The sequence below is a fragment of the Fringilla coelebs genome, assembly GCF_963513975.1.
Source record: "Fringilla coelebs genome assembly, chromosome: 3".
Classification (NCBI taxonomy): Eukaryota; Metazoa; Chordata; class Aves; order Passeriformes; family Fringillidae; genus Fringilla; species Fringilla coelebs.
In genome coordinates, this window is record NC_140030.1 from 50,011,562 (window position 1) to 50,031,366 (window position 19,805).

A 19,805-nucleotide genomic window follows, 5' to 3' on the forward strand; every position below is an offset into this window, starting at 1 on the left:
CACTAGACACCTCTAGTCAGTGGCCAAAATGGCCACTAAAGAATGCTGCAGATGGACAGGCAAGTGGCCAGATTGAATTCAACTAATTTTCAGGAGTAGAAGACATCAGAATTGTATGTATAATCCAGAACCAAAATAATTTTTCCAGGCAGAAAGAAGTAGACTTGAAGACCTTGACAGAAAGACAAGAAGCAGCTAGATAGAAGTGAAGTGCAACTTTTTACTATAAACCAAATTAGGGAAGACATCACCATTAGTGCTTTGCATGACCTGGCACTTAATCCCCCACTTGGCTACTATGTGACATCTATTTCTGAGATAAATGCTCAGCTGTTCCACACTGGCATTGCTGTCTCTAATGGAGTTACATAAGTTTACAGGGGTCAACAATCCAGTTGCGTACATTTTTGTTGCACTGTTCTTAAACTGAGCGATTTCTAAGCAATATATTTATTACCTGTGTGACTGAGACATTTACTTTTGTTAGCTGCACATAAGTTTATTTTCTGTGCCAAAGTGTAAAACCAGCCTGCAGAATAAGCCAAAATAGAGTTCAATGTAAATTTCAATCTCACTATGACATCAAAAATATTTTTATTATGGCAGGTTTTAATACAACACAACAATACGTTGAAGAAAGACTGTTAGGAAAGAGGGTAAAATTGTTTAGAAAAAGCTTCAAAAGTTAGTCAGAATGGGAACAAATTCTAGCTGAAAACAGTTTAAATGTTTTGTAAGGGTTGATTTTCAAGGAGCCATTATTTTAAAATTCAACCACTTGTAAATCAAGTGGTTTTAAACACAACCAACTTGTCAATCAAATTGAGTGGTACGAAACCTCAAACTTGCCTAGCTGATATGGAGAGCTCTACTATACAATGTTATCAAAATACAACAGTTATTTACAATGCCTCTAAGACTACTTCAGCACTATGACTTCAAAATTATTTGTTCATCCCAAATCCTCAGCATTGTTTCAGAACTATATTACAGAGAAAATAGAGATGCCATATTTTCATCTGCTTTAATCACCTGCTAGCCATAGTCAAGTTCATCCTTTCTTTTTTCAATTTCTGTATTTAGTATCATCAAATTACATCCTAATGGTCAATCAAGCCATAGTTAATGAAGTTGGAATGTTTTTCCCCGACAATGCCATTCAGAAATTTTTCTCATTCTATGTATTTTTATTAGGAAAATACAGTTTCTAATTCACCAATTATTCCTTTTCTTAACAAAAAGCAAAGTCATATTACTCCTTGAAAAAGCATCCACAGAAGAAAAACAGCCTTTTGGTGCAAAAGATGAGAGATGGCACTGAGGAAGTAGGTTGTCTTCAGTAGGATCAAATGTCTTAAAGGACGATATTCACTGACATTGAAGCGATGAGAGCCTAAAAGGATGAACAGAATTTGAAATTTTCTGCAAAGTACATTTCTATGACAAATCCATTACACTTAGAGAATCTCAGTTTGGAGTGAAAAAAACCAATCATATAAAAAGGGTAAGATTTGTCAGCTGATTCCATTTATTGTCAGAAAGCAAAGCTTAAGTTTTTCTATTTTATTCGAAAATAGATTTTTTTTTTTAAAGGCCACTATAAGTAATGTCTAACCCAGTCATAAGCAATTATATTGATATAAATTATAATTTAAGTCTCCCTTTTTTGCTAAACTGGACTAAATGATCCTTCATACAATCACATCATCTGTACTTTCACCTACTGGATTTTCATCAGAAAGAAACATTTAAATCGGGTAGTTATCTGTACTACAAAAAGTCATAACACTCAAAATAATCCAAATTCTAAAAAATTACTGTCCCATTTCCTTCTAAATCTATTTCCTTGCTTTACCATTCAAGCTAACTTTCATTATAGTTCAATACTAAAAACTTACTCTTAAATCTTAATCCATTTCACCTTCAAATCTAACAAATCTAACCCCCTATTAACTTCTACCATCTGAAGTGTCATGTTTTTAAACATTTCTTTTTCACTAGGTTTTTATAATGAAAGCCTGTCTGGTCATTGCCTGGTTTTAGATTTTTCAATACATGGCTTAGAAACACATAGCTTTTTAATAACTAAGGGTATGCAAAGCTGAGTTGCCCTGCTTTTTAGGAAAACAATTTTTCTAGAAGTACCCACTAGTATTGGGAACTGGCTTTAAATATTTAGAATGAAAGGGATTTGTTTTTTCTTTTATTTTGCAAGGGGGGAAAAAAGGAAAGCAGGTAGACACAGAACAACAACTGCAGAAATGTAAAGTAAAATGAATCATCTCCATTTCGAAATCTGCTCTAGAGGATATCCAAAGCAATATTTCTGAGTGCCATCACCTGAAAATGTCGCAAGTACTTTTTGGATAATTGTAAATGAAGTTGACACTAAAGAAAGATGATCTCTTTTCCTCTTAGTTTGCTTGTAAACCTGAAAGCAAGGTATAGTCAGCATTATTATCACTCATACACACTCTTCATTCTTACTGAAGAGTCCTCAAGTGTTGTTGAGCTGATGAAAGCATTAGCAAAAGGTTTTTTTTGTATACTGTTTTCCCAAAAAAACAGCAGTACTGTATGACAAGCCAGAGAAAAGGTTTTCCCAGTTTCCTCTTCACTACCAAAAGAAAGCTCATTTTTGCACTCTCTCTGCCTGCAAGTCTTGTCCTCTCAATGCCTGATCTATTTTCGGTTTAATTTCCTTAAGACTTTCTGAAGACTCTATGCAATTTGAGTATCTAGTGGTTCCTCACAGCAGATGAGACCACGCAGATAAGAATATACCACTAGTGGATCAAAGAAGAAATCTTCATCAGTGTTTTGAAAAGCAGACTGGAAAACAATTCCATTGCTTGCTCATAACTGATTTTCTACTTTCCAGACTTGTTTAAGGAAGGAAAAGCATTGAGCCTTCCAAGCAAGGATACAGTTCCGCAGGAAAGAAATTAGTGAAAAACACATACGGCAAGACTCCCAACACAGTACTTTTATCTACAGCATATTTCCCCTTTCTAGACGGCATTAACTACAAACCACCTCTGGAAGTTTTAATGCTAAGTTTCCAGAATAAATAAAGGAGATTCCAACAAGAATTATGGAATTTTTAATAACTGCAGAAGAATTTGAGCTACCTTCCCAGAAAGAAACTACCTTGAAGCAATTTCTCTTCTTTGCTCTGGAAAAAAAAAAAATCTAGATTTTAACCAAGAAAATAAAATCCATGTTCATGCTAAGACTTATCACTAATTCAACCATTTAAAAGAAAAATTAAGATTATAGAAGCAAAATCAAAGTAAGCAGAAGGTAGCACAGTCACCAGTTGAGAATCCAAGTTTATTTTCAAAGCTAAGCCCAAGACGAATCTAGGACAAATCTGTAGTGGCCTACTGGGATACTTTCCAGTAACCTACAGGTACCAATCAGGCAATGGAAAAAACCTGTAATTCCTAGCTACATCTCAATATTTACACAATAATGACTATTAGTTTTTGACATGGGACACTCACAACTTACAGGTTCAACACAGTAGCTCTTCACCATGTATAGAGAATCACAGAAAGGCTGGGGTCAGAAGACCCATCTGGAGGTTACCTAGTCTAACCTAGATCCTGAGCAAAGCAGGGTCAGCTAGAACAGACTATGCTGGGCCTTGCTCAAATAGGTTTTGAATGTCTCCAAGGAAGACAACAATGCAACATATGTGGGCAGCCTGTGTCAGAATTTGACCATCCTCACATTAAAGAAAAAAAAAAAAAGGCAAAAAAAAAAAGCTTTCTTGTGTTTTGGTTTGTGCCTATTGCCTTATGTTTTCATGAGACACCACTAAGAATATGCCTGCTCAGTCCTCTTTACTCCTCACCATCTGGTGTACACACACATTCATAAGATCCCCCCGAGCCTTCCCTTCTCCAGGCTAAACAGTTGCATCTCTCAGCCTCTCCCAGTATGACAGATGGGCCAGTCTCCTCAACACAGCAGCCTTTTGCTGGACTTGCTCCAATACATTCATGACTCTCTCATATGGGGGAGCCTTCGAAGCAGAGCCAGCACTCCAGGTGTGTTTCACCAGCACAGAGCGGAGGGGAGGGATCTCCTCCCTTAACGTGCTGTGACACTCGTTCCCACGCAGTCCAGCGTGCCACTGACCTTCTCTGCCAAAGGCACTCTGCTGGCCCACGTCCAACCCGTGTCTGTCAGGACCCCGGGGCCTTTACTGCCTGGCTCTTTCCAGCCAGTCGATTCCAACCACGTCCCCGCTGCGCTGCCCCAGATAGGCCTTTGCGTGAGGTCCCTGCCAGTGCATTCCTCCAGCCTGTCCAGCTCTGAATAGCAGCACACCCATCTGTTTTACAACCCCTAGTCCCACTTTTGTACCGGCTACAAACTTGCCGAGTGTGCATTCTGTCTCACCATCCAGCTCATAACAACGATGTTAAACAGACTGGCCTCTGGGGCACGCTGTTAATGACCAGCCCTCAACTGGGCTCCACACAACTGACCACAAAATCCAGAGGTTCAGCTAGCTTTTAGTCTGCTTTAATGTCTACTTGTCTAGCATACACTTGGACAAGACTCACAGCCACATGACAAAGAACAGTGGAGATGTAACCGATTTAAAATTTCCTTTAAAAAGTCATATAAAAAAAAAAAAGAAAAAAGAAAAAGACTAAATACATTTTTATATCATAGTATCTAGTCTATCTACTTAAAGTTTGTGCAGTTCCCTCCACCACAAGTTTTCTAAATCATTCAATAAAAAAGTGGGAAAAAAATTTATACACGTAACTAGGAAAATTGTAGTATCGCCATCAGAGACCTACCAGAAAATTGATGTATATAAAAGCATATAATTATGCTGCTTTGTCCTAAAGCATCTCTTTTTTTCTATTCATCCCATTAAATACAGTAAAAGTAGAATCCTGAACACTCAGTCCAACAGCTATACTTTCTTCTAATGGCTATCCAGTTGAATCAAAATTTCCTAAGTGTGATAATCTTCTGGAGAGCTACCCTAGCGAATGTTCTTAAAAACTTGTCTCATGCAATTGCAATTAAGGCTTCTACTATTGTTTCTGTTTGGCAGCTGGAATACAAGGAGCTTATTTTAAGAGTACTTATATGGTAAACAATTTGCCAGATTTGCTTCTTTACAATACTTACTTTATTCCACACAAAATGAGAGACATTAACTCCTATTCTTCAAGCAATTCATCATACAGAATTCTGTAGGTTAAGACTGTTCAGAATTTTTCACTTCCAACAAAAATTCCCCACACCTGATGGGTCAGTCAAATAAGAATCTTCATTGAGACCTCAAGTTTTCACTGTGATTAGCTAGCCTAAGAAGAAAATCTGTGATAGCTTATATGATAAAATGATTAAAGGAACACTAAGAAGTCTTCTTTCTTCAGCATCTATTACTTCCTTTTTTAAATTCAACAAATGAGAAAACAGTGGCAATCTTAAATCAAGGAATACATAGGAATCAAACAAGTAGATCTGTGAAAAAGGAAAAAAAAAGAAATCACTGAGCACTTGTGTTCAAGTTCACATGAAATAATTAGCTCAAGGCCTCCGGTGGGTACAGGTCTGCATCACGCACCTGTCAGTATATATATATTCAGTCTCTTACACAAACATGCTTTGTTCTTACTACTACTACAAAAACCTTCTACTCTTTACACAATAAGGGAAACAAAAAATAAGCTAAGTTGGTGGCATACTGCAAAATACACAATTAGTTAAGACAAAAATTTAAGAATAATCTATGCAGCTCATATACAGAGAACACACTGAGATATCATTCCAAGGCCCATTTTAAGACTATCCTATGTACAATGCAACTGTCAATACACCAGCTGTAATTCAATACAAAAAATTATAACTCACATCTTAACTTGTTAAGAGACAGCATGGAACAATTTGTTTTTCAGACTTAGACATTTAACAGTTAACAGCAAATTTGCTTAAGTTTTCCAATACCTTTTTCAAAGTTGAATTTCAAATTAGCTAGCAAATACCATTTAAGCTTTGGTTTGTTGGTGGGTTTTTAACATCACTTTCACACACTTAGCACAAGTATCTTCAGCTACTGATCCACCACTGCTTTCATTATACAGTCAGGAAAGATTCTAATAAGGATGAAAGTTTTTGATATTTAGCTCTGTTCTGTTTCCACCAGATCGTCTCCCTAATTTTAATCTATACTTTTAGAGAATGTCCATTGCTTTCTACATACAGTTTAAAGGTTAAAGAGGCTGCATACAATATAGCTTCCAAAACAAAATCTCTTCCATGAAAGTGTAAGGTTTTTTTATGGTAAATTCATTAAAAATGAACAAGCTTTTTGCATAATAACAGAGCCATGTATATTTCAGAAATGCCTCATTTTACAGATAAAAAGTTAAACATGAGCTTGTATCTCTCAGTTTTCCAGAGTTTTCATTAAGTTCTCAGTATACTTCCTATATTTTGGGCAGTCTTCAATTACAGAACCGGACATAAAATACATTAGAACTCAAAGCAGAGCACACAATGAATTAGTTGGATATCCCAATTCATTATTCATTCAACTGGAAACAACTATTTCCTCCTGTTACAGGCTCACTTGGGATGTACTTGCAACCACAAATCAATACCCTTGTGCTGGGATAGGTGCGGCAGTACCAACACCAAGTCAAAAACTCCTTTTCAGTTCTGGCAACCTCTATCAATCAGGTTATGTCAGAAAAAAACATTACAAATCTGTAGCATAGTAGCTTCAGACAATCTCCCAAGACAGTTAAATCTTGAGAAACATACTGATGGAAAAAAAAAAAAAATTAGTGACAGAGGTAACAAATTCCCCAATCTGCCTCCCTGTGTGAAAGAATCCTATTTACCCTCTAGTCACCTAGCTAGACTCTAGTTGACATATCTGCTATATGACTCGACCTTCAATTGCTGCAAGGAAAACAGGATAGGCCAAGGGGCTATTCTCAAGTTGTGTTTGTCTCAGAGCTGCATTTCCTTTCAGATTTATTTCTTAAATACTTGCATATCTGATTTTAGCCTTTCAGGTATAGAATGAGCATCTCTAGGGATTTATATAAAATTATTCCACATATAACCAATGAATTTTCTCTCAAGAGTAATATTAAGTTCAGAACTTCCCAAAACAAGAAGTAGTAACACCTAAATGGAGGAAAAGGGTGAAAATGGTACTCATCTTACAAACCTGGATCACGGGTTTTGATCAACCATCAAAGTAAGGGGTTTTAGTAGTATGTTGTTTTAATAGGTAATTTCCTCTTATTTTGAGGACTTGTGAACCTAAGATACATTGGGCAACATCCAGAAATAAAAGACATCTCTTTAGTGAATTTATGACAAGACAATTGCATTTCCAGCTTCCTAAGACCCTTATAAGCTAAAAATGCAGTTATTTCAGAACAGAATAAAACCAAATATTTAATCCTTTTGTGTTGTATATTCCGTAAGTCAGCTTTCAAAAATCAAACATAAACCGTTCTTTCAGAGTCCTGACAAAATTAAGAAAATACTGCTGCTCATTCAAATATTCTCAAACATTTCTTAATTTACTAACAGAACTCTGAAAAATACCAGTGCCTGTTTTAATTTCACATCTTTGTCCTTTTTTTTTCATTATTCTGCTAGGTTTCTGGGAAGACACTACAAAGCATACACTTTCAGAGAAGTAATTCACTGCACTTACCTCCGTAGTGCTCAGCAGAATCAATGTTATAGCTCGCCACACCGACTACATAAAACATTTGGGAAATTATAGTAGTTATATAAGCTGGGCCTCTAACGAGATTTTGCCAGCAGGGAAATGCACTGGTCTGCATAAACCAAGTCAGACTTGGTTGCTGTTGACACCAGTGCCAGTGAGGACAAGGTGTGGAGGTACCACGGAGAGCTGTGGCTGCCACCCACCCCCAGAAGCCAAGGGGTAACACAGCTAAGGAGAAAAATTCAACACAGCCCACAGGCAAAGTGTCTGACAAGGCTGCTCTTCCCAAGAGGAGAGCCTCACAAGTCTCCCAAGAAACACACAGACAACCTCACACTTCACTAAGTATATATAGATTGTGTTCTTCGATAAAATTAGTTCTTGTAGGTAAACTTAAGACTACTCCCAGTTCTTTGACAAAGTGACTGGGTTTTTATGCTTCCAAAACCACAGAATTTTCATTTCTTTCTAAAGCTTTAAAAAAAAATGTCTCCCTTTTCTTATTAGAATTCCTCTTCTTATGTGGGAATAGATGAGGCTTAAGATTAGTAGTGAATGTAGAGTTGAACATAACTTGTGAGTTAGGACTTGAATTAAAGGACCAACTTTATCAAAATTTCATACAGGTCCATAGAGAAGCTGGAGTTTATGATCAGTATGTAATTTTTTTTTTATATTTTAGAGTGAGAAGGTGTGTTACTTCTGTCTACAACTTTACCAAGCAAATGTTTTTTTGAAAGCAGGAAATTTAATTTCCCTCAGGACCAGGGAGCATAGATGCATAAGGAAAAAAACAACCAAAATATAAAAAAACGCCACAGAAACAAAAAACAAACCACAACAAAACCTGATCCCAAAACATTTTAAGATTTCCATTAGAGGAAAATAGTCTATTGCACAAACAGCTTTGTCAAAAAGACCCCAAAACAAAACAAAAAACTCCAGCAACAAACAACACGCTCCACCCTCCCAACAATCTGGTATTTGAAATCTAGTTTATTCTAGAGTATGAACTCAGAGCTATGGAAGAGAATGCAAACCAACAGAGGCTAAACTTGCTTCAGGCTCTTCACTTGTTCAGAACACATCTCCTAAAGCAGTGTCTGCCCAAAGTGATAAGAATTACGATCTCATGCATTAGTTATTCGGAGGTAAGACACAATATACCTAATACACCAAATTGTCACATATACCTTTTCAATCCACAGAATGTGAAACAGAGCACGGAAAGAAAGGAAGACCAGAATCACAGGAATAGAAAAAAATGGCCACAGAACAGTTCCAGGTCAGCTCAAGGAATATGTAAACTGAGCTTTGTGTCCAAGTACAGCCCCAGCATAAAGCAAATGGACATATGCTTTTAAAAGGGGTGTTGGGGAAAGGACTGACATATATGACATATAACTCTAAAGATAACACGATAACACTACACAATCTATGGAAAGCTAGTGAACACAGACAAAATAATGGAATCCAAAATATCAAATAAATTTCTACCATTCTGTGTCACAACAAAGTATTTTCTTCAATAAATGAGTTATGTTGATAAGCCAGGTTAATGTTTGCCTTTTTTTATGTATAAACATACAATTGATTACTTATTACGACCAGCTACAATAAACTATATTTTTAAATGTGAAACTTACAATTACACAAAGCAGTTAATTAAAAAAATCAAGTTCTTTTCCTTAATCCTTATTAAAGAAATAATTTCCCATTATCTTCATTTGTCAAATTTTAAAAGGACAAAGACAGTCACAGAAGATTACTGCAATACATTTTAGTACAACCTATCCAAACACATCAGCATCCATAATGCAAAATACTAGATCTGAGAAGGCAGTGTCAGATACCCTTTACTAAAAGTTATTGCTTTCAGTCACATTGTGAGCAAAAACACCATTCAAATAAAAATCTTTGGATTATCACACACCTGTTTTCTGAAAACATTACAATTCAGGTTTCTAGAAATTAAATTTTAGGACACTGGTTGAAAAGATTACTTTAATCTCATAAAAATTAAAATAGAAAACCAGTACTTCTCATATTCACCTCATGCTACTTCTTGCAGCTAAAAGGTTGTCTTTATTTAATGGCAGCATCTTGAAGAAGGACTTCATGAACTTTTTAACATTAGCTATTTTTAAAAGCTGTCATTTTGATCCAAGTCAAGTGACAACCTCAGCAAAAGGTTCTTCCTCCTTGTAGCCTTCTAGATTCAGTTAGAAGAGCCTGGCTGAGGAAACAGAACCAGGTAATATGCTTTAAGTAGGACAAGATGGTGAATAGCTTTAGACTGTTTTGTTTCTTCTGGTTATTTCTGGAATGCAATGCCTTTGGTTACTGGTATGACATCAGTCATTAGAAGAATACGCAGATGCCTGGCTTATTACTGCCAAACTTGTATCAGCCAAGAGACATATACATCTGATTTCACAATATTATGTTGAGATTTGCTGGGTTTATTTAGCAACAAGCCTGCAAACAGTTAGAAAAAGTTAGTGACTATTTTAAGATAATGCCCTTCTCCTTTTTACAGGTCAAAGGAGAATGAAGCTTCAATGGAGAACTGGAAGGGTGAAAAACAGTAGTGCCACTGACAAAATTACTGGTTTTATTAAAGCCAAAGCCTGAGTTCAAAGAATGAGATACTGAAATAATTTAAGTGCTTAGAAACTACTCAGGGCTAGAAGTTGCTGTACCAAAACAATGACTTATGACAAATAACAGTTCTATGCATGTATTAGATGCAGTACATGTAATTGTACACCTAGACATTAAAAAATAAAGTATGTGTAACCAAGAGGTTGCATGACAATACAGTAATATACAAACAGTATGCAAAGCAATGCTGCTGCCAAATGCACTTCTACTGTGCTTGAATAAAGCACAAAACCACAATGTTCAATATTAAAGTGCAATGTGATGACTTCTAAAGAAGTGCTAACTGGTCAATTTGAAACAAATTCTTTGTACATTCACAATATTCCAAACACCAAAAAAAAGCACTAAAAAACCCACCAGACTGTCTTCTGCTGATACATTTTTGTAAGACTTGTCAAATCAAAACTCCTTACAGGATTGAGTAGTTCAGAGTGCTGTGCCCATACTAATTTACAAGTGTATGAAATAATTAATCTATAAATACCTTGTACAGTTACAGAGTCCAACTACTGATTTCCTTTTTCAAATATACACAAAATACTCTCCAGTTTACAACTTTTATAAAAGCAGCTAAAGGTTGGCAGATTTTATATTTCATGGGTGTTGCAATATCAGGTTTCATTTATGTCCTGAATGTTCTTCCTTCTTTAGTTTTTAAATGTTGACATGTTGTTAACATTGACATTAGTAGTAAAATCCATGTCTTCCCAGTTTTTCTTTAAATATCATTAAAGTGTTGATGTATGGGATTTAGCAGCTGAAGTACAGACCAGAGCAATAACATCGCACAGTCTTCCAGCTTGCTGTAACAATATATTATTTAATTTTGGCAGTGAATAATAAAGAAGAGGATGCATACAGAATCTTAAGGATCTTTTCCAACCTCACCACTCTTAAGATCATCAAGTCCAACTGTAAGCCAAACACTTGCAAGTTTACCACTAAACTATACCCCCAGCTGCCATGTCATTTATCCTCTCCCCCAGTTTATTTATTTATCTCTTAATTTTTATTATTCTTCTGGATGTTCATAAAATGAGGAGGAAAAAAAAAACAACCAAAATAATCTCTGAGAAGCTGATATATCCACAAGTGTGTTAAAGAGGCATTTTAGACTAGTAACATATGTGAACGTGTGATCTGACAGTTTTTCAACATCACACTTTTAACTGCACACACATACAGGAAATATCTTTAGAACACCAAGTTATCAGTGGCCTCAGAAGAACTCCGAGTTACCAGTCAACCATGAAAACTATGTGGGTGGAGAGCAAAGGAATTCATTTGAGTATATTTCTTTTTTATATTAAAAATATTTCATTCTTGTCCTCCTTCTTTCTTCTTGATGTCTTGTGATAAAAGACTGTAAAGTCATTGACCCAATTCACACATCACAACACTGAGCTCTAAAATATACCCACATCAGGTCAACATAGAACCCCTGCAGTCTCACCTTACAGGTTTGCAATGATAATGAAGGGAAGAACCATTTGAGGGCTATATGATCCTTATTAATCACCAAATTCCATAATTTTTGTCCAACAACACGTGGGTGGTAAGAAAGACCTCTTCAGGTCTAAATTATAAGCCACAGCTGCTTTAAAGCAATTCATAGTGCATCAACTAGAAAGTATTCAGACAAAGACAATAACTGATTGTTTTACTGAAGTTCTGAAGAAGATATTGAGAGCCTGAAAGCTCTACTTACTTCTTCTGAACTATATCAGATGTTATTAAACACATGACATTTTTACCCAGTTCCATCTTCCTCCTTATACTATCATGGGTACATAAACTTCTCCTCTGTTAATATCCCTTGCTAAGATCATAATTACTGTAGAATAAGGACACAGTTGGAATATGACATAGAAAGAGTGACAGGGAAGATGGAGAGACTACCCCAGCATGATTTAAAAAAAGAAAAATCTTAAGATAGACACAATATTTCTGGAGCAAGTTTCTCATTTCCTACCTGAGAAGTCTCTCCCTTCTGAGAGGACTTATTTCAGCTATCTTCGGAATAATTAACACAAAACAAAGTTAAATATCTCCAGAGAAATGCAAATTAATTGAATATCTAATATTACATTTTCAAATCTTTTAGTCCTTGCTACTATTTTTAATGTAGTAACATAATATTTATTCACACATTACTAGTTAGAATAATATGGAAAAACTGACATCAAAATACATACTTAAATCACACCCGCCTCAAAATTTCAGTTCTTTTCATGCAATCCTGGAACTGTTACAAATACTGGCCTACTGCCAGTGTTAACACACATTGGAGAGATGACATAAGGCTGCTTAAAAAGCTAAATCCCAAGTTTTTACAAAACTGTTAATGGCATCAACTACAACATGATGACAGCTAACATCAAAACAGTTCTACAGGAATATTTAGATTCTCATGTCTTCCCTGGTTTTTAGGGCTCTTTTTTTAAAGTTTTCTTATAATTTTATTCACAATGAACCTTCTGCAAGAGGTTTAGTTGTTTTGTTTCCTGAGGCAGAATACTTCCAAATAAAAACTGACAAAGTTTCACTGGAAACATTTTGTTAAGAATCATTTATATAAGTTAAACCTTACAGCTCTTACTTGCATAAAACTGCATTCTGTGATTGCTGAGGGAGACTTTAAACCATCCCAGAAAAAGAGTACATACAACAAAAACAATAAGCATCTGAACTAAAGATCATCAAATTGGCACTGCAGTCTTTGAAATTAATTTACTATCTACATCCCCTAGAAACTGACTGGATTAATAACAACATTAATGCCTATTGTCTAAGTACTTCTCTCTAACACAGGAAAAATCAAAGATTTTGTTTCCCAAATATAGGCAAGAAGCTGTCGGAAGAATTGAGAACAGAAGTCAGGTCTCAGGAGTCTTGGATTCTAGTTTCCTGTTTACTCAAGGATAACGTGCCTCGGTTAACTTTGTTACCACCATCGTCTTTGAACTGATGTTTCTGGAACCTTTCCAAAATTGAACCATCAAGTTCTAAGTATGTACCAAGGAAAAGCATTCGTGTTTTATACAGTTTCTATTTATTAAATAGACCATAAAGGACCATAAAGGTCAGCCAATTTCAACCCTGCTTCCACACCTTCCACAACACCACTGTGCTCAAAAACCCATCCAGCCTGGCCTTGAACATTTCCAGGGATGGGGCATCCACATCTTCTCTAGGCAACCTGTTCTAGTGCCTCATCACCCTCTCAGTAATAAACTTCTTAATCATATCTAATCTAAATCTACCCTCTTTCAGTTTAAAGCCAATCCCCCTCATCTTATCACTACAGGACCTCATCAAAAGTCCCTCTCCAGCTCTCTTGCAGGCTCCTTTTAGGTAGTGGAAGGCTGCTCTGAGGTCTCTCCAATCTCTCTCCCCCTCTCTCTCCTCAAGGGTGAGCAAGCCCAGCCCTCCCAGCCTGTCTTCATAGGAGAGGTCCTCCAGCCCTCTGATCATCTTTGTCGCCTCCTCTGGGCTCACTCCATGGCCTTCTGATCATCTTCTGAGCCCTTCTCTGGACTTGCTCCAGCAGGTCCATGTCTTTCGTGTGCTGAGGACCCCAGAGTTGGACACAGCACCCAGGTGGGGTCTCAGGAGAATAAAGTAGAAGGGGATAATCAGTTCCCTTGACGTGTTGCTCACATTCCCTTGGTGCAGCCCTGGATACTGGGGTGATTTTGTGCCAGAGCACATTGCCAGGTCATATTTCCTCATCAATCAACACTACCAGGTGTTTCTTTCCCATCAGAGCTGCTGCAGTTCATATAAAATTTCTGCAACAAATATCATACAACCAAACCAATAATGAAGAGCCTCTTTTTATAGTCCCAGCACAAATCATGCAGCTATTCTGTAGGAGTCAAAGATTTATGCTGATCTCACAAAACTTTAACAACAGACTTTACCAACACACTTAGGATACAGATTTCTCAATCACAAACACTCAAGCTACAAACTGCATCAGAAAGAGTGAAACAGAGAGAGAGCGAGAGAGAGAAAGAGAGCGAGAGAGAGAAAGAGAAAGAGAGAGAGAGAGAAAGAGAGAGAAACAAAACAAAACAAAAAATGAACACCCGAACAAATCCAAAATGAGAAACATGCCTCCCGAACTCTTGTGGGAATCATGAAAATTAATGCTATCCTTTCCTACTGATGTAAGCATGGCAGCACCTTGCTTTTTGTTTCAAATCCAGTTGTCTTATGCAAACCAATTAAATATATATGTATATTTTCATCTGCAGCAGGCATAATTCAACACTGCATTAGCACTCCTGCATGCAGTAGTACAAACACATATATGCAATCTCATAATCGCAGTTTATTTCTTGTTGGCTTTAATCTTTGTGTCAGATGCTACTTTATCCCAAACTGGTACACAGATCTTCCGGAATGCCTGAAAATAAGGAGCTTATAGTGAAGAGGAAGACCTAAAATTGCTTCAGTTACAGTCTACTGCAGTCTTTGAACATGACATGAAGTATCATCTTGGTTTTTTCAGACCTGCATTTCTAACCACTTGTTTCACCCTCCCCTGTGAGTTAAGCATATTAAAGTTAAATCAAGTAAGTCTTTCTCTCCCACCCAAAAGTAAAAATAAAGTTAAGCACTTAAGAAGTGTTTTGCTCAGGGAAATGGATTCATACCTTACTTTGCCTCACTCTGAATTACTGATTAAATCTGGTTATTAAACAAACTTCACCTTTTACTTTGTGTTCCTGTATTGTTTTGACTAAAACATCAGATTTCCTTAAGTAATGTAGAAACATACCTGAGGAATCCTAATTTTGGAATTTTACATTTAATTCATGTGTGACCCTCATGCTCTGTGGGGAAAACATTTTCTTCTGCTCCTACTCACAGCTCATAATACAAACTGTACAAGGATAGGCAAAAGTAACCTATGGAGTCACACTCCTTTTGCCAGAAGACAGAAGCAGTCTGGATAACTTCACTGTGTGTACTCCTTGGATAATGAATAATGGGATTTTCTTTTACCACACTAAATTTGGGGGGTGGGTTTGTTTTAACCTGGTAAAGTGCCTTCTGCTCTAAATTCACATGGAGAATTATTGTATCTTCAAGACACTCTCAGAGAAGAGTTAGAACAAAAATTGAATAAATGGGTAAAACAGGTGAAAGACATGCGAGATGTACCTTATATATAAGACACTAAACAACTTGAAAAGCACAATTAATTTCGAACAATAAATTCCTAGATTACTGAAAAGGAATTCTATGCACATATGCTGGTAAGCATTTGACAAAGATAGAACAGCTGAATTTGGTCAAAAGACCTAAACAGAAATACTCTAAAATCTTTCCTGCAACACCTTACTTCAAGGATTCTTCTGCAAAGTGAAGCTAATTCTTCTCTGACATGTAAGTCTCACTTAGGGAAATTAAGTTTATGTTTGTATTTTTCCCCTGTAGCTTGAGTCCTTTCCCTTGATTTCTGCAGCCAGCTATCAAACCAGACTTCAGATTCTAGAGCAGATTAGAAAGTTTAGATCATACTTCACTCAGAAGTTTCTATAATTCTTTTAAGCCTCCCTTCCTGAAAGGTCAAGTAGGTCAACAGAAATGTAGGACCTGAGCCCTCTAACTACAAAACTGTCAAAATGTGCACCTCAATCTTAATGAAATACATTTTATACAATACCTTTAATCTTAATCCTGATCTTAAAAGTCTTAATTTTATTGTTGCAGTAGGTGCAAGAGAAGTATTTTCATATACACCTTGGTTAACATTTAAAAGCGCTATTATTCACTCCAGAATAGAAAGATCAGCTGATTTCCCAAGCTTTCTCCCTAAAACTTGAAAACAGAAACACAACATACAAACTACAACACTGCCAGAATCTGCAAGTCACTGGGACTTGCACATACAAGGCATACAAAAGCATAATTCACTTGTAAACTCCTTGTATGAGTACATAGCTTGCAATTATTTGAAATACATAACAGATAACAACTCACAGATTTTATTTACACTAATCTGAAGTCTTTGTCAGGACAGACTTGCATACAATATATAGAAACTTAGATGAACTCTATTGTGGATCACAAAAAAGAAAAAAAAAAAGTAAAAAAAAAATTTTTACTTTTACTCTCTTTGCATTTTCCAACACAGGAGTTGAAAATATTTCAGCACCATGCATTTAAATCCATAATTAATTCACATCCACCTCAAGATATTTGACGCATAGTAAGTGAGAGTGCACAGGGCACATGCCCAGTGATGTGGAACTCATGGGTCATACACAAATGACTTCACATCAGAAGTGGGATGCTGTTTGTGAAATAAACTATAAACTGCTGGGTAATTTCCTAGAGAAAGTAAGGAAAATATATCATAGGCACACACACAGATATAAATTCTTCTTTGAAAGTACTACTTTATATATGCACCTAGGCCTTAAGGTGAGCCTAAAACACATTTAGGGTCTCCAGGTCACCTTTTAGGGAGCACAAAGCTGTAGTAATATCTTTAATACTTTACTTCATTATTTGTATGCACATGGAGCAAAACCAAGTAGATCCTTCAGCTTATTTTCTCTTTATGGAATTAGAATTCCACTGATGTTAACATCAAAAGAAATTGAACTTTGAATTCAAGGACAAGATATCCCTCAGTTATCAGCTTTCCAACACATTAAGGTGCACAGTGTGCCATGATAAATACTATTTTTAACTGGTCAATGGTGCATCAACTGTACATAAATGTGAACTGTCTCCACTGTGAGCCTGCCAGCAGTCTTCATTCTCTTCACTCTTAGTTCCAACGAAATGTCACCTTCATCCATTTTAGCATACATGTAAAGAATACTGGCAGTTCCCACAGCACTTTAAAATTACCTCTAAATGTTTTAGCTATTAAATTCCCGACACAAATTACTACTTCTGCTTTAATAAAGAGAATCTACCTCTCCTTTTCTTATTAATGCCATTTGCCTACAGCTTGAGCATCACACAAGACAGATTACAGCACCTAAGCATTGTTTTAAGTTATTCTAACTAAATCACATCTGAAACGTTGGGCCTACCTGCCTTAGCAATAGGCTTTAAAAACAGTCCTAGCTCGACTCCGGCCTCTCACAAAGATACAATGTATTCTCTAGGCTGGGGATGACATAATGAAAACCGTTCACTCAGCAATAGCAGACCAGAAATTTTCTCACACTTCACCCTCATCGAAGGCATTTAAGCTATTACTAGACACCTTAAATAACAGCACTTCAGCAAAGGAAAGGCAAGCATCACTTGAATTTCCCCATTTAAAGATACTTCGGAATCTTAACGGCTTATAACAGCGCTAGAAGAGAAGCCACAATTTCCGCAGAATAAATAACCAGTACCAGCCCAGCAGTCAGGGATCCGCTCCCGCACACCGGGATACCTGGCTGTGCCAGGCGGGATTCGGACACCACGAAGGGGGGCCGGTACTGCGGCAGCTCCCGTGCGCGGCCCCTCTCCAGCCCCGCGGCTGCCGGACGGCCGGAGCTCTCCCCGCGGGACCACGGCGCGCTCCTGCCCGCGGCGGCCGGGGGATGCTCCGGGGACCGAGGGCGCTCCAGGCTCGGCCTCCGGAGTACAAATTCGGCCGCATCCCACCCGGATCTGCCATCAGCCCCGACAGTCCGCACCTCTCCAGGGCCATCGCCGCCCGCATGAGGGCAAGGAGAGAAAGGAAACAGAGCGGAGGAGGAAGACACCCGAGGCGGCGAAGGAGCCGGCGCACCTCCCTCACCTTCGTCAGCTGGGCGATCTTCTTGCTCATTTTGAAGTGCAGGTCCGCGCTGTGCTCGGCGCTCAGCCCCGCCTGTGCCGAGCCCGAGCCGAGTTTCCCCGCGCCGGACGCGGAGCCGCCGCCGTAGCTGTGCTGCGGCTGCTGCCAGCCCATGCCCGGGGTCGCCATCTTCACCGCCCGGCTCCCGCCGCCGCCGCTCGGGCTTCGCCGCCGCCTGCCTTACCGAGGACCGAGCTCGGCGCCCCGGCCGCGATTCGCTGCCCGAGGCGGCTCCTCCCGCCGCGGGCACTTCCCTCGGCCGCCGCCCCCGCCGGGCTGCGGCGTGAAAGCTCTCGGGGACGCTGCGAGAAGGGGCGCCCGCCTATGCCGTGCCTCTCCCCTCCTGGTCGCGTCCCCGGGCGGGGGAGGCCGCTCGGGTGGGCCGCGGGCGCGGCGCGGCTGCCGGGGCCGCCCCCGCGCTGTTTACGCCGCGCGGCCCCGCGTCACTCGCCGGCCCCGCCCGCGCGCGCGCTCCCCGCCCGCGGCCGCGCGCGCCGCCCAGCGAGGGGGGCGCGCGCCAGGCTCCCCCTTCCCGCCCCCCGTCCGGGAACCGGGAGCCGGCAGCGGGAAGCCGGGAGCCAGGAGCCGGCCCTCCTACGGGAGGGGGCGGAGACAGCCCCTAGGCCTCCGGGCCCGGGCACGGCGGGGGGACAGTCGGGGTTCAGTCAGCGCTGCCCCTCCGCGGCAGGGCTCGGGCCGCGTGCGCTAAGCGCCCAGGGCTTCTCCTGGTGGGAAGTCCCGAGCGTGTGGCGGGGGATGCCCGGGGCGGGACACTACGGTGCGGGGTGTGCCAGTGGATGGAGCTGGTCCCCGGGGTCGTACCGGTGTGAGCGTAGGACGTGCCGCCCTCTCGCAGCAGGCGGTGGCACGGGCAAGGAGCCCCTCGAAATTGGGGCGGGTAGCACGGGACCGGCACGGTTAGGTCGGGATTTGAGGGAAGTTAGGGGCTGGCCTCTTCTCTCAGGCAGTTAGCGACAGGACGAGAGGATAGAGTCTTAAGGTGCTCCAGGGGAGGTTTAGGATGGACATTAGGAGGAATTCCTTCTCGAAAAGGGGTGATATATGTTGGAATGGACTGTGCAGAGAGGTGGAGGAGTCACCGTCCCTGGAGGTGTTCAAAGAAAAGACTGGATGTGGCACTGAGTGCTGTGTTCGGGTTGACGAGGTGGTGCTCGCTCATAGGTTGGACCCGAAGATCTCAAAGGCCTGTTCCAGCTAAACTGAGTCTGTGATGAAATTCCCACAAATGCCGGGGTGACCCAGACAGCGAGTGGGGAGGCGTCCAGCTGAGCCAGCCGGTCTATCCTGGGTCACAGGCACTGCCTCTGCCGTGCACAGCCGGGCCAGCGGACATGGAACAAAGGTTCCTGCCAAAGGGAATTCACAGCTGGATTTAGCACAACCTTTAGGTTGGGTTTGACTGCTCTCTATTTCAGTTCCCATCCCGTGCAACTCCTAAGAACTGCCACCCTCTTTAAGAATTTAACATCTTGCTAGGCTCTGGCCTTGTGAGAATATATATATATTGATATGGTTGGACACCTCTGATTCCCAGATTAACAGCCTCTGCACTCTTCCTTTACAGAGTTTTCTTGGTACTCTCTG

General features: G+C 39.7%; 1 protein-coding gene across 7 annotated transcripts in view; it reads right to left on the reverse strand.

Moving 5' to 3' along the window:
• FAM184A (family with sequence similarity 184 member A) overlaps positions 1–18,534 on the reverse strand; it is a 73,112-nt gene extending 54,578 nt beyond the window's left edge. For all 7 annotated transcript variants that reach the window (XR_014616014.1, XM_084202250.1, XM_084202252.1 and 4 more), the window contains exon 1: positions 18,162–18,534. Coding sequence is in view for 6 of the 7 variants with exons in the window: in XM_084202250.1 (XP_084058376.1) it covers positions 18,162–18,329 (168 nt within the window). In the remaining variant the exon portion in view is untranslated. The remainder of the gene's footprint in view (positions 1–18,161) is intronic.
• Positions 18,535–19,805: the final 1,271 nt, after the last annotated feature.